The sequence below is a fragment of the Chiroxiphia lanceolata genome, chromosome 1 (assembly GCF_009829145.1).
Source record: "Chiroxiphia lanceolata isolate bChiLan1 chromosome 1, bChiLan1.pri, whole genome shotgun sequence".
NCBI classification, from domain to species: Eukaryota; Metazoa; Chordata; class Aves; order Passeriformes; family Pipridae; genus Chiroxiphia; species Chiroxiphia lanceolata.
The window spans coordinates 125,331,125-125,344,897 of record NC_045637.1 but is presented as its reverse complement, the minus strand read 5'-3'; the positions used below and the strand labels follow the sequence as shown (position 1 = coordinate 125,344,897).

The 13,773-nt window shown below is 40.7% G+C and overlaps 1 protein-coding gene across 2 annotated transcripts in view; it reads right to left on the bottom strand.

The window, feature by feature from the left end:
* Window positions 1-9,326, bottom strand: part of SNX13 (sorting nexin 13) — a 67,949-nt gene extending 58,623 nt beyond the window's left edge. The window contains exon 1 of one of the 2 annotated variants that reach the window (XM_032686323.1): window positions 9,044-9,326. In XM_032686323.1, the coding sequence (XP_032542214.1) occupies window positions 9,044-9,055 (12 nt within the window). In that variant the 5' untranslated portion in view covers window positions 9,056-9,326. The remainder of the gene's footprint in view (window positions 1-9,043) is intronic. The other variant, XM_032686316.1, reaches the window with a different exon arrangement.
* Between the last annotated feature and the right edge of the window lie 4,447 nt (window positions 9,327-13,773).

Here is a 13,773-nt window from a genome sequence, read left to right as displayed (position 1 = left end):
ACTTTAATAAGCAGCTGATGTCTAACTCTTGGCAGAACAGACAGTGCCAACACAAAAAAATCAGCACTTTGAGGGTATGGCAAAAAATGTCCTTACTTAAGAGTGGGGGGAGTGTTTAAATATTATTGTCTTTTTCCAATGGGATAAGTGTAATGGGAACATAATAAAAAGAAACCAAATCTTCCCCCCTCATGTATTTAATATCCTCCTTTCCTAATCCCTCTTCCAGTTCCTATTGCTTGTGTGCTTTACCCACTCACTTCCAAGAGCTATTTGGCTCACCATCCCTTTTGGGAAGGCATACTTGCTTTGTGCATGTCCTTCATGGTCCCCTATGCACTTCTGCCTTTTTCTGAATACTGGTACTGAGAAAACCATTGTCTGCTGCCTGCGCAACCCTGAGAAACTTCACAAGTTTTATCAAGTGATTTGCTACAGAACGCTGCTCACAGGCACTGCAATGTGTAGCTCAGAAGTAAACAGGTAAGTGTAAGTAGGGTGGAGCCTCCTACAATTTCTTCCAATAATCTGTTCCATAACCTCTGTCCATCTGACCTCTCTATGGAAACAAAAAGTCTGTTGAGTATTCTAAATGAATCTTTTAGCCTCAAGTAATCTTCTCCTCTCTCACAAAAAATCTAGGCCCAGAATCACCATATCAACTGGATATCTCTCAGGTGCATATACTCCCTCTCCCACTAAGACACTGAAGAAGGAAAGAAAGCGTGAATATCTACAAATAATGTTTATGTAGAGGGACACTTCTATGAACTCGCTGGAACACTTCATTCTCAAACATCAGGGCATGGAATATTCCAAGATATTTCAATGAATTTGAAGTGGAAGGGGGAAAGGAAACCACAGAAATGGTGCATCAACATTTGCCACTTCAAGATTATAGACTGAAACTAATTATAGATAAAACTAATTGAGTCATTTGAGTATCCAGCTCTCAGGGTAAGTTTACAGAAGATATCTGAAAACTTGAATCAATGCCACTTTGTCAAGAACAAAAAAAGAAACCTCACCAAAGTGGAGCTACCAAACCTTACTCATAACTTTTTCTGGAGTCAGAGATACATTCAGAAGTCACAGAAGGAATGATGACATTCCCTGTTTTCAAAAGGACAGGAATTATTTTGGATATTGATTCCCTTTAGATCTACACAGAAGGAAATGCAGAATAGCACTACACACTTCTCTAGCACTGGACCATGCAGCTGTTGATTTGGCACCTTCTCCCTTGTTCCCACCCTCAGTATCTCTCCAGAAGGCTGGCTCACCAGGGCAAAAGAATGCAGTTGCTGTTTAGCTGCTAGACCTGATACAAGAAGGAAAACAACGATAAATATATAAGGAAAAATATAAAGAAGAAGGAAATACACAAAAACAACAAGTAATAAACCAAAGAACCATACAGACAGCAAGGTGGAAGTATTCATAGACTAACCCAGGTATACTATTCCAAAAAGCAACAATGCAATTATTTTGATCATTGGAAAACAAAAAAATGTTTTGCATAATGCATCAAAAATTAGAGAATAAGAGAAATAGGAGTTATAGGCAATTCTCTAGAAATCTAAAGAGAAAAATTAAGAAGAGTGCAAGTATCATGTTATATTAAGATTATTAAAATAGAAAAATTATTTAAAATAGAAAACAAAAAAGGTATGAGTAAAATAAAGCACAATTAACAGTAACAGTAATGGGCAATGGCAGACCATCATTACTTGGAAAATTCAATAAAGGAAAATAACCAATAAAGTAATGGAAGAACTTAGAAACATTTCTAGATATATTGTTTGCTGTTGGTCTCACTCTTGCTAATTCATAATATTCTCAAGAAATTTTAAGCAGTTGTAGTAGTACAGCTGTCAACTGAAAGACAGAAGACCAATACCGTTTAAAGTCCAGACCTTAAAACCAACATGAAGAAATAAATATAAAGCTTATTTCAAAGTTTTAGGTACATACGCAAATCAAATTAATGCAAGCATGAAGCACTGGCCTAGTGTTGTAAAGAAATACCTTCTTACCAAAAAATGAAAATTATATTCATAAAAAACAATTTGTTTTCCATAAGAATTTTTAAATTTTATAGAATAAACAAACCATATTAATTACTTTTTCATTATATGTACCATCAGATTAAATCTGTAATTCAGACATTAAATCACAAGATTTAAAATTTCCATAGTATATGATTTTACTTTACAAAGTTGATGACATTTCAGTTTGTTAGCATTGTGATCAGAAATACTAACTTGAGTATAAAAAATGTAAAAAAGTATGTTTCTTCCACATATGTTAGAAGAGGTTAGATACCTCAATCAAATATACTCTTCAATAAAAATTAAGATGTCTATCAATAAGAAATATGCCAAGATATATTGGGGGAAGGGAACCGCTCACATAGTTTTTTAGAAAAAAAGAAAAAATTAAAAATAAGTCACACATCGAAATACAGATGTGATTTTCAAGCACAAATAGTTCCTTCAGTGGATAAGGAACAGATATCATTATTACTGATCCTATTATTTTCAAAGTATCACAAAAATAAAAAAATATTTTTATACAGAAATAAAAACATACATTTCAAAAAGTAAGCTGATACAATGTTATCAAACACTACAACAGTTGGGGAAACTGAAAATAAACAAAGTTTCGAGTTATTATAAAGGACATGGAGTGCCAAGGTTTAAATTGGCCTCACATAGGAGGAAGGACTGAAGACTCAGAGACTGCAGCAGCAGCTCAGCAACAAGCAAGGTTCCCTCATCTCTCCAAATCAAACAGGATCATCTTGACAATCAGCAAGGTTTTAAAGCAATCACTCTTTCTACAGTTACACTGGTTGCATATTTGTTTCCCAAAGCATGTACGCCACCAGATTTTCAACTCACCCCGCAGCCTGAAATGCCAAATGCTGAATAGAGGGTGACTGGGAACATCACACGTTTGTTCCTCATTGCCTTCAGTACCAATTAAGAGGTATGAGAGAAATTACCCCAGGTCTGAGGCACTGTTTCATAATCAGTGGAACTTCTGAGGCGAGAATTTCAAGATTCTAGAGTATCTGCTACTTGGCCTTGTCTAACAGCACTGACTGGAAGAGTGGAAATGCAGAGCATCCTACAGGACATGTAGCAATTCAAACCTCCTGCTCAAGTTCATTCCCTTACATCACAAGAGACAGCCTAACCTGCACTGCTTTAGAGGCACCAGCAGAAGCGTTGAGTACAGCCATTTCTTAGAATTACAAAAATATACAGAAGAACAGGACTATGTGATCTTAAAATAGTGACATTTATGAAATAATAGCATTCTGACACAAACAGATTTGATTAAAATAGAACTGGGATCACTCCGTTCCTTGAAGAAGCATGGGATTAACGGAAGAAAGGCAGAGGAACAGACATAAAAAATAAAAATAACACTGTAACAAATGCACAACTGCATTTAGGCAGTTAATACTCTTCAAAGTACATTCCCAAACTCATGAACATTCTTGGAGAGAAAATGTGCAAGGCTCATCCTCCTACCCAAAACTCCAACTACAACGGGATACTGAATTAAACATTTTAGACATCAGTGATACCTGAGAACTTTTAACTAGGCCACATTAGCCCTCACTGGAATAAACACAGTGCTGTTTTTAACTGTGAAATAAAAAATAATTAAAAACCCAACAAATCACAGTTCTTGAAATTTAATATTTCTGATTCTCAAAAGTTCTTCCAAGTGAAGTTGCAGAAAGGACACCATGCAGCCATTTGAGGCATGAAGGGATTTAATGGGAAGCAAGCCAGAAGAGATGAGTTTATCTCCTCCTGCTGGCAACTAGTGGACTGACAAACTGGTGAGGCTCAAAACAAATTAGCCTTGTGCTCACTCTCTGAGAAATATGCAAAACAGCAGGATTGAACAAATATCAGTGTCACTGGCAAAACAGTTTCAAAAAAAAGTGCTGTACTAACTGCTATGGTCCAACTCTGTATTCTGACCTTGGAAATCTCTGATTTTTCATAGAATCCCATTTGAACAAAGCTAGTTACAAATCCATAGGACTTCTTAAATGTTTGTAAAATGCCAATTAAAATACAGCAATAAATTTGACTCACACTATTTTAACCGCATAACTGAGATCATGTCCCCTTTGACATAGAAAACAACATAACTTCTTCAGAAAACCATTTCAGCTCTCTGACAATTTTACACAACTCCTGTTTCAGAATAACTGTGATCTTTAAGAGGTATTCCCAAACTCTGACAGGGTAGGAATTGATCTCTCGTGCAAAACAAATGGCAGTTATAAAAGGAGTCCCCTTAGCTGAACATACCTATCAACTATGCTTACTCACATTAAAAATAAACACCCATTTCACCTCATACCTGTAAATCACAATTATGCATTTATCATTTTAAGGTATGATACTATAGAAATTATGTAAACAAGCTTAGAGTGCTCTTGCTAAAGCTTGTCAATATGTTTACTTCATGAAATAATGCCTGAGGTTTTTAATTCAGAAATCAGACATTACTTTGGCAGGGGGAGAAGAAGAAGCAGTTGGGCCCAAGATCACAATGACTTTTGCTTCTTGAAGCTTCTTTCTCATGTAACTGCAAGTAACAATTGCAATTGATTTTTCTATCATTTCAGCCTTGGTATTCTCAGCCAAGCAATGGGGAAAAGTGCTAATGGGACTTCTAAATATTAATTCTTTAAGTGGTGCAAATAACATAGATATAACCCCAATGGTTTCTTGTTTCTAATTATAGCAATTCTCTCAATGCTAGTTCAAAAGAAAACATGCTTTGTCATCTTTGTAAGGGTGGGGAGAAAAGGACAAACATATTTAAAACAGAGATAATTCCCTAGAGTGCAACCAGACCAAGGAAATCATCATGGAGCTCCTTCAGCTATCTAACCAGACAAGCTATTAGTATTTTTATTGAAGTAAGGAACTTCACACTATTCTTCTTCCACACAGCTTTGGGGAATGGTCCAGACTGATATTTTAGAGTTGTTGCAGAACTCTGCATTCAGTCTCAGCAAGGCCCAACTGCACACTCTAAGAATAGTCCTGAGTTTAGACACTATCTTTTACTAGTAGCCAGCAAAATATTTAAAAGCAAGTACTTGGAACATACAACAACCATTCTTTTCAGAAGATTAGTTTTCTTAATTTTACCATTCCTCAGGTAATTTTAACTGACACTTTACAAAATATGGAGGTATTAAAAGAGCTGCCATAGCAACAATTAGGGACAATGCAGACCTCAACTACAAAATATACTGAAGGAGAAAGAGGATTTTTACTCCCAAAGGCTTGCAACTAATGCTCCCACTAGATCTCATCTAGCAAAATACTGTCACTAAAGAAAGTCCCAGCATACAAGTTTCACAAAAGGACAGAAAACTAATTTCTTTCGACGCATCGATAAATCTCTACACATTTGAAGCTGTCTATCAGCAGAACATAGTTCAGATACATGAAGCATCCAAGTAACTTGCCACTGCCATGTATCAAGGAAAAGATAAAAATGCTACAGTACATCATGCAGTTAACTGTGTTCTACAACTGTGTTCTGTGTCTTTCAGAGCTGGACTAACATACATTACAATGTGCTACTGTTGCAGGAAGGCTAATTCACTATTATTCTAATGCAAGTTCAAACAAGCTGCTCAGTCAACCTTTATTCTTAAAAATCAGGCTAATTTACTCAGTTTTGCTCAAAAGCAGTTCTCAATGGCTAGTATCACAGTCTAACAAAAAAAGGTTTGTTAAAGATCTCTTAAAAAGTAGATTGTTTAATGGAAAGGAAATACTGCATGTAGTTAGTGAATTATCTTGACAGATGGCAATAACAAAAAATACTAACACATCAGAGCTCATTTTGCATGGTTCACTTTTAGTTGTGGATACAAAAAAGTTTTCCTACTTTATCAAATTTCAAAAATCTTTCCAACCATCACAAGGTACCCTTGCTAAGCTGAGAATTAAGTTGTCAAAAATTTAGCTGCTGATAAATTCTGAAGAAAGTCCTCACCAAGCATCTCAAAGCAGTTTAATGAGTAAATGCAGGGAAAAAAAAAGGAAGAAGGAATCTACTCCTCACTTTACATAACGTGCCTTCTTCAGAGGTAGCATGGGCTGCAAATGTAGAGAGCATCGGCCATCGCTTTGAGAGACATTCTAAAACTTCTTGTAAATTAAGTCAAAATCCTTTTGAATGTTTGTTCCCATCAGAATTTAAGACACTATCGACCACCAAGAGCCAAAGTTGTAAAACACCAGCTGCATCACTGTAGTCAGGGCAGTACAAGAGGCGAGCAGGACAAAGATGATTGTCCGAAAACACAAGAGACAGATCATTGCAACTTGTGCCCATCATGGCCCCATCAGATGAGAAAGTGCTGAGACAGTAAATCACATGGAAACAGACCACACTGGGTCTTGAAAAGCAGAGGAGACATCTGATGAACAAGAAAAGGGGAACAAGTGAAAAGACACAGAAAGGCCAACGCAGCAGACTAGGGAAACGCTCACTTGCAGCAGGACTTGGAATGCATGCAGACAGAATGTATTCAACATGATTGCAGAAATAAGTTTTGGTGGCCAAAAGAATGAAAAATTGAGAAATGGCATTTGCTAAGTAGTCAAATAAGTGTATGAGCTTGGCATCCAATGAGATGATTTCTGAATGCAACTAAAATAAGATGGGCAGTAAGGGCCAAATAAAAAACACAGTATTTTTTTTCCTGCCAGGAAGTGCGATCTTCCCCTGAAATTACTGATTACAAAGTCCTAACTCTAACTGCATCCACACAAAACTGAAATGAATCTGCTAGGGTCTGCACACATGGATACAGTCAAAGGATGTAGGAAACTGACCTTGAGAAACTCTAAGTTATATTTTAACTTCATGATAACAATACATGTAGAAACTGTGCCCTTCCTTCACACTTAAATGTATTCAAGGAAAAAAAATTCTAACTACATTCTTAAGTTATAAAACTTATGGATATAAATTTTTAATGGCTAAAAAAAAGAAAAAAGTAGAGTGATCTTGGTCATTCTAGACAGTAGTAAACTAGACAAGGCCACAAAAATCCAGCACCAAAAACAAGTGCACTGTTTGCTTCTAATATCAGTCTACCACACATTCCATTTCAATTTTCACATATTAAAAAAAAAAAAAAAAAAGGAGAAGAGGAGAAATACATGTATCAGTAGACTTGAAACAATCTGCATCTTTGTCCAAAGTCTGGTCACGGTTCATGTTTTAGCTACCAAGTTGCCACCGGAACACCCAAAAAAGTGTGTTGGAAAAGGACTCCTCCAGTTCACATTAGGTGGGTACTCCTGACAGGCAAGAGCTGCCTGATTACCTGAAGAACTCCCTACAACTGCTTTTCAAGCAGGCAAAGCCTGCAATTTTGCTTAAAATTTAAAATCATGTCCTTGGCAGAGACAAGCCTGGAATACTTTACCCTGAAGCATTTTGTCTACAAATAATTTATATACAGAAACTAGAAAGACATCAGAATCCTCCTGACACCAAGGCTAAGTATTATAACTCGCCATCACACACGTAATTACTAGGTTTTACCTCAAAAAGCCAATGGATCAAGTGTCATCCACACTGCTATCCACACTATATCAGCATTATTAGAAAAAAAAAAATTCAGTTCCCAGACAATAAAGTGTCTTGGATAGGCACACAGAGCCATCATCAAAAGGAACAAACAGTTCAGTATGAGGCACTGACCCAGAACGTTCTATGCCACCCTTAAAATAATCTAAATTACTATGGCTAATGCTTACGCGTCACACTCACCAACTCTTTTTAATGGACATTATTAATCTTGACCACCCACCAAATACCCTCAATGCAAAAATAGGTCATGTATTTTTACAGGTTTAACTCACTCCACAAATTTTACCCTCCTGGGGAAATCTGAGAGCTCGTGGCTCTACAGAACCACTTTCTTAATGCCCTAAAACTTTTAACTGATGCAAATTGAAAGGTAGAGGATACTTTTTACTCTCGTTCAGGAAAGCAAAGCTAAATTTTTCAGGTGTCAGAAAGCAAGACTTCACTCTGAAAGACTTAAGACAATTCATTTTTGGAATGAATAAGCTTCACTGGAGGACAAAATGGTAAATTATAAAACACGAGTAATGCAATCATCATGTTGGAGAAGTATTTGCACTCCAGACACCTTACTGACACAATAAGAATAGAAAATCGATTGGTCTTTGTAGAGGAAAACAGAAACCGGTGTAAAGTCTCATTCCTAGCAACTAGAAAGCACGGGCAGATAGTACTGCCAGGTTCCCCCTTTTAGAGTGCCTTTGGACACAGCAGACATTTCTAGCCCACGCTGATCCTCAAATACCTGCTTGCCTCACAGCTGAGCTGCCCGGCTGCTTCGGGACGGAAACCCCCCACCGGGGAGCGGCGAGCCGGGGTAGCCAACTTCTAATGATTACCTACTGCCACGGATTCCTGCAAGCACAGCCGACCCGCCCGGCTTAAGCCCTCCAAGGAGAAAGCAAACACGGAGCCTCCACGAAGCCTACCCGGAGGAGGCCAGAGGGGCTGAAGCCGGAGCGGGCGCGCAGGGCCCGGGCGGGGGCACCTACCGGCGCGGCCCGGAGCCCAGGCGGGTTCCCCCTCCCCAGGTGCGCTCCGCTCCTCCAGCCACGGCCCCGCCGCGGGGGATCGCGGGGAGGACGGGCCGGGCCCAGCTGCCGCACGGAGCGGGCACGGTGCGCCGCGCTCCGCCGCGGCGCTGGAGAGCCCCGCTCCCATCTCGCCCTGCCTGGAGAGGAGGCAGGGTGATAAGAGGGGCCCGGCGCTGCCCTGGGCGAGCCGGCCAGCGCCTCTGCCCTCCGCGGCCAAGGGGGAGGCTGCCCGCCGCCCAGGCAGCTCGGAGGCCCCGGTGGGCGGCAGAGCCGCGGCACTGAGCGCTGCCCGCCCGGGAGGGCGCAGCGCCGCTCCCCGCGCTCCCGCACCCTGCCGGCAGTGCTCTTACCTCTGTTAACATTATTATCCCGCTGCGCTGCGGCGGCGCCTCGGCGGCTCTAGCCCCGCAGCATGGTGAAGCCTGGCGGCCGCGCGGAAAGCTACCCCGCACCCCGCGGGGAGGCGAGGCGAGGCGAGCGCAGCCAGCCCCCGCCGCCGCCGCCCCGCTCAGCACCCGCCCGCCGCCGCCCCCGGCACCGCCGCCACCCTCGGAGCCCGGTCCGGAGCGGCCGCCATCTTGGGACGGCTACGTGCGCCGCCGCCGCCGCGCCCCGCCCGCCTTGCGGGGCCGCCCCTGCCGGGGCCGGGCTTCGCTCCCTGCCGGGCCGAGGGAACCCACCGGCACCACCGGCTGGCGCCGGGGTCCGGCCGCGGGGCACAGAGCTCGAAAGGCCATCGTCGAAGGCGCTCTGCTGCATGTTGTCTTTTTTTTCTCTGTCTCCCTTAGTGTGACCTGTCTCAGAGCTCTTCGGTACCAGGCAGCTGTTCTGCGGGCGCTAATCGAAATATTTTCTTAAATTTCTGACCAAGCAGCATGCCTCTCATCCACCAGTGACGTATACAGCATTGCGCGTCGTTCCCTGCTCGAGATGTTAAGAAAGAGCACATGTCCTACCTGGAGCACATGTCCCATGAGGAGCGGCCGAGGGGGCTGGGGTTGTTTAGCCTGGAGAAAAGGAGGCTCAGGGGAGACCTTATCCCTCCCTAAAACTACCTAAAAGGAGGTTGTATCCAGGTGTGGGTGAGCCTCTTCCCCCAGGCAACTAGTGATAGGACAAGAGGACATAGTTCTTAAGCGCCATGGGAGTTTTTGGTTGGACACAGGAAGAATTTCTTCACAGAAAGTGTGGTTAGACATTGGAATGGGCTGCCCAGGGAGGTGGTGGAGTCACTGTCCCTGGAGGTATTCAAGGAAAGATGGGAAGTGGCACTTAGCGCCATGGTCTAATTTACATGATGGTATTCGGTCATAGGTTGGACTCCATGATCTCTGAGGTCTTTTCCTACCTAGTTGATCCTGTGAGTCTGTGAAAGAGACTTCTGTAAGTCTGTCACCTACAGTGCTGTTAAGTAGTGGCATATAAAGCCACATCTCCTCAGAACCAGAGCCATGTCTGCCCCAGCCCAGTGAGCCCTGCTCCATAGGCAACGTGCCCCCACAGCTCAGTATTTGAATACATGGAAAGATTCCTGTTTGAAACTTGTTGCTCTTTCTTTAAACATTGTTCTGTGGGGTTTCGGGTTTTTGGCTGCTTTTAAACTAGACTTTAAAATTATGAAGTTAGCCTTAGGTGTATTAGGAAAGTAGAAACAAGATGGAATATTTTTTCTGCATTGCCAATAATACAACATGCACACTAAAGAAATAGTAGTGGTTATCAGGAAAGATGGAGGAAAAGCAACACTACTATTATAATGTGAAGAAACCCAACCTTCTTCAATTGCAGTGTTTTTTGTCCCTGAGTAAAAGTCAAATCTGTTTTCTTGCAGAAATGTGAAGCACATTAAGCAGGTCTTAAGACTGGTGGGTTTTGTCAAAGTTCTGTAATTTTCTCAGGGATTGTTAAATACTTAGAACTTCAGGGTTGCCCACTTCTTAGTTCAGCTGTTAGTCATGTGAATCAAAAAGAGCAGACCCTCAATATTCATAATCGTTTATTTCCTATTCTAAATAATAAAAAGTACTTTTCTAAGTATCTAATATGCTTTGTACTTCTGAGTCTATATTTTGGAATGTTTTGTGTTAGCATTACTCCTTCCTCCAAGGTGATCCCTCAGAGAAAATCCAAATCTCACAACACACACAACTCTAAACAATAGGCTTGACAATAACAGAACCAAGCAGTGGTCTTGCACATGGTTTTTCACCATCTTGATAAATTACAAATTGTTCAAAAACATTAAGCAATGGGAACTGTAAAAATACCAAATCCATTGTATTGCTTTGGTCCCCTAACATTTTGAAGGTGCTTATTTGGAAGACAGTCATATTTGTACACAGCTGTGACTCTGTGTTCATGGCTTTCGTCACACTTCAGTTCAAGCAGATAATGCCCTGTGCTCAGATCTGTGATAGAGGAAACCCTGAAGGTACACATAAGATAGCAGTGGTCAGTAAACCATCAGTAGTGTAATTATGCAAAAACTTCAACATGTACTTAGCTACGTAGAAAATAGAATCAAAATACTTAAAGCATCTACTGGTCAATAAATACGTCCTCTGGGCAAGGCACAGTACCATGGACTGATAAGATAAATTACCCAGTACATAAAATGTAAGGAGTAAACAGGAGGTAAAAATCTCATTCTATTTATCAATATATGTAAATGATAGTAGTTGAACCAAGGTAATTGTCTAGCAAAAGAAACTGTCTCTTGGCACCATATTTCTCTACCTTGTATGTTTAGACATAGCAGTTAAGGTTTTCAAAAGAAATAATCCCCTTTGAAAACTTTTTGCAAAGCTGTATATATCCTGTGTGCTAGATGTAAAAGAAGAGCAAATGTTATGCAAATATCCCAGCAAGATGAAGTCACAGTTTGTGCTTTGTACTTGAGTTTGCCTCTACTTCTGCTTGGGACTTGGCAGCCCAACAGTACACTAGTCTGGGAAGCACCTTTCATTCTGGTACTGCTGGAATAAACCTACCAATGCTTCTACTGAAAACTGTTCTCTAATTTTACACCAGTCAGCATAGCCTTAATATTATTCAAAATTGTTACTAATGCTAGAATGCTTTGTTCTAATTTTTGGTCAATAGCATCTCAACTTCAAAAGGGAAAAGCAGTGTAATTGCAACAGCAGGAATGGGGCTTTGAGGAAGGACTGAACCACATAAAGGTAGACCCAAGGCAGAAGAGGGGGCAGCATCATAAAGGAGAGGTGAGAAGAGGCAGCAGATTGGAAAGAAGATGATATGAAGGACTTCTTGAAAAACTGCTGGGAGCAGCATAAAGGAGGAAGAGAAAAGAAAGCTGCAGTTATGTTGCCTGTTCCCATTCTTAGAATAACTGAAAAAATGTACAATTATTTTTCCCCCGGGAATGAGGTTTTTTCCTAAATTAGTATGAACAGGTCTGGAAACAAAGCTTCAACAGAGACTGAAAGTATTATCAATGGTAGGCCATAAGCACTAGAACACTTATTTGTTTCCCTGACCCCATCTTCAAGTGACAATAACGCTATTAGACTTGACGAGTCATCCGTAAGAGAGTTTTATCCATTTTATCTTCATGCATTCATTCCATACAGCTTTGGACTGGCGGTGCAAGAAGCCAGCATATTAGCAGCAGTGGAGCAGCCAAGTTAGCACCACACTCATCCAGGCAGAGCAGCACGCACCTTATTTTTCATGTCACTTCCACAAACCCACAAACACAGTGTGAAGAACTGTGTTAGGGCAAGTATTTATATCTGTAGTCAAATGCAAACCTGGCAGAAAGTTTTCGCACCTAGTCCTTAAAATACTCACAGAATTTTTTTTCTCTTAGACCTAGACAAATGCTTAACTCAACTAGGAGTAGCCAAATACTGATGGCTGCAAATACATTCATATTTATAAAACAACTACCTTTTGCTAAACATCCTGGTGGTCTTTGCATTCATTATAGTTTTCACTGTCTATAAGCAAAAAGAGTTGTCTGATGGTTTAGATCCACACTTCGAAATCCCACTGCAGCCACTGGAAGCTGCAGGGCTATCTACTGAAATGATGGATGAATGCAGCATTAAAATCTGAAATACAGCAGGAGGAGGTAGGGATAGCACCATCAGGCTCTACACCCAGAAGTTTATAAAGATTTTTAAAGTAAAACATAGCAAGTGCACTAAGCTAAGAGACAAAAATATAGTTGTGAGGAGGCGGATGCAACACACAGAAGCAGAGGCACAAGCAAGACAGAGCAATAAAAAAGCAACTGTGCCAACTTGCAGCGAAGAACAAAGGAGTGCAAATTATTTTCCAAACCCTGAAAGGAGGGCAGTTCCACAACCTAACTGTTAGCTCACTAGCTTATGAAAAATGAAATCAGTGACCTAATTGCCCTAATGATAACCTCTGAAAGAGCAGTAATCTGCATTTGGAGAGCAAATACAAGAAAACAAGGGAAGACTAAGGAAACGGGAAACTACTGGCAGGGTTGGGGAAGGGGGAAGACCAATTTTGCTTTACTAAGCAGTTTCATGAAAGTGGCTACAAGACTGTTTCTAATGTCATCAGCAAGCCTGATCTTCTGTACCTTTCTCTACAGTCTAGAAAGATTTTTTACAGAATTATTTCTGAATACTGTAAATTAGTTCTGATTGTCCATAACACCTGATGTAAACCAAAATTTGTCTTCAGTTCTCTTGTTTAAGTAGTTTGTAGCTCTGGTTGGAGTTTGCATAGAGTTGTTTAGTTTGGGATTCACTTTTTGGGGGGCAAAGATGAGGTGAATTTGTAGCATTAAATGTTTCAAGTGTTAAGTCTTTACTGTTTAAAAGCAATTCTCTCTGGTTGCATTCTAATACATTTCAAATAAGATCACATGACCCCAAAAGTCTACCTAGTAATGTGTCTGAAAGGGGAACTCAAAGCATCTTTTATGTGTGAAATTTGAATATTCCGTTATTTCAGGATGTTGCCAATTCTAAACTTTTTGGTCTGAGCTGCCTGATCAGAAGTTTTGTTTCTGATCAGGATCACAACTGTATAATTTCCAATTAAAGATTTCACTTTATGTTTTTTCAACACTAAGCTG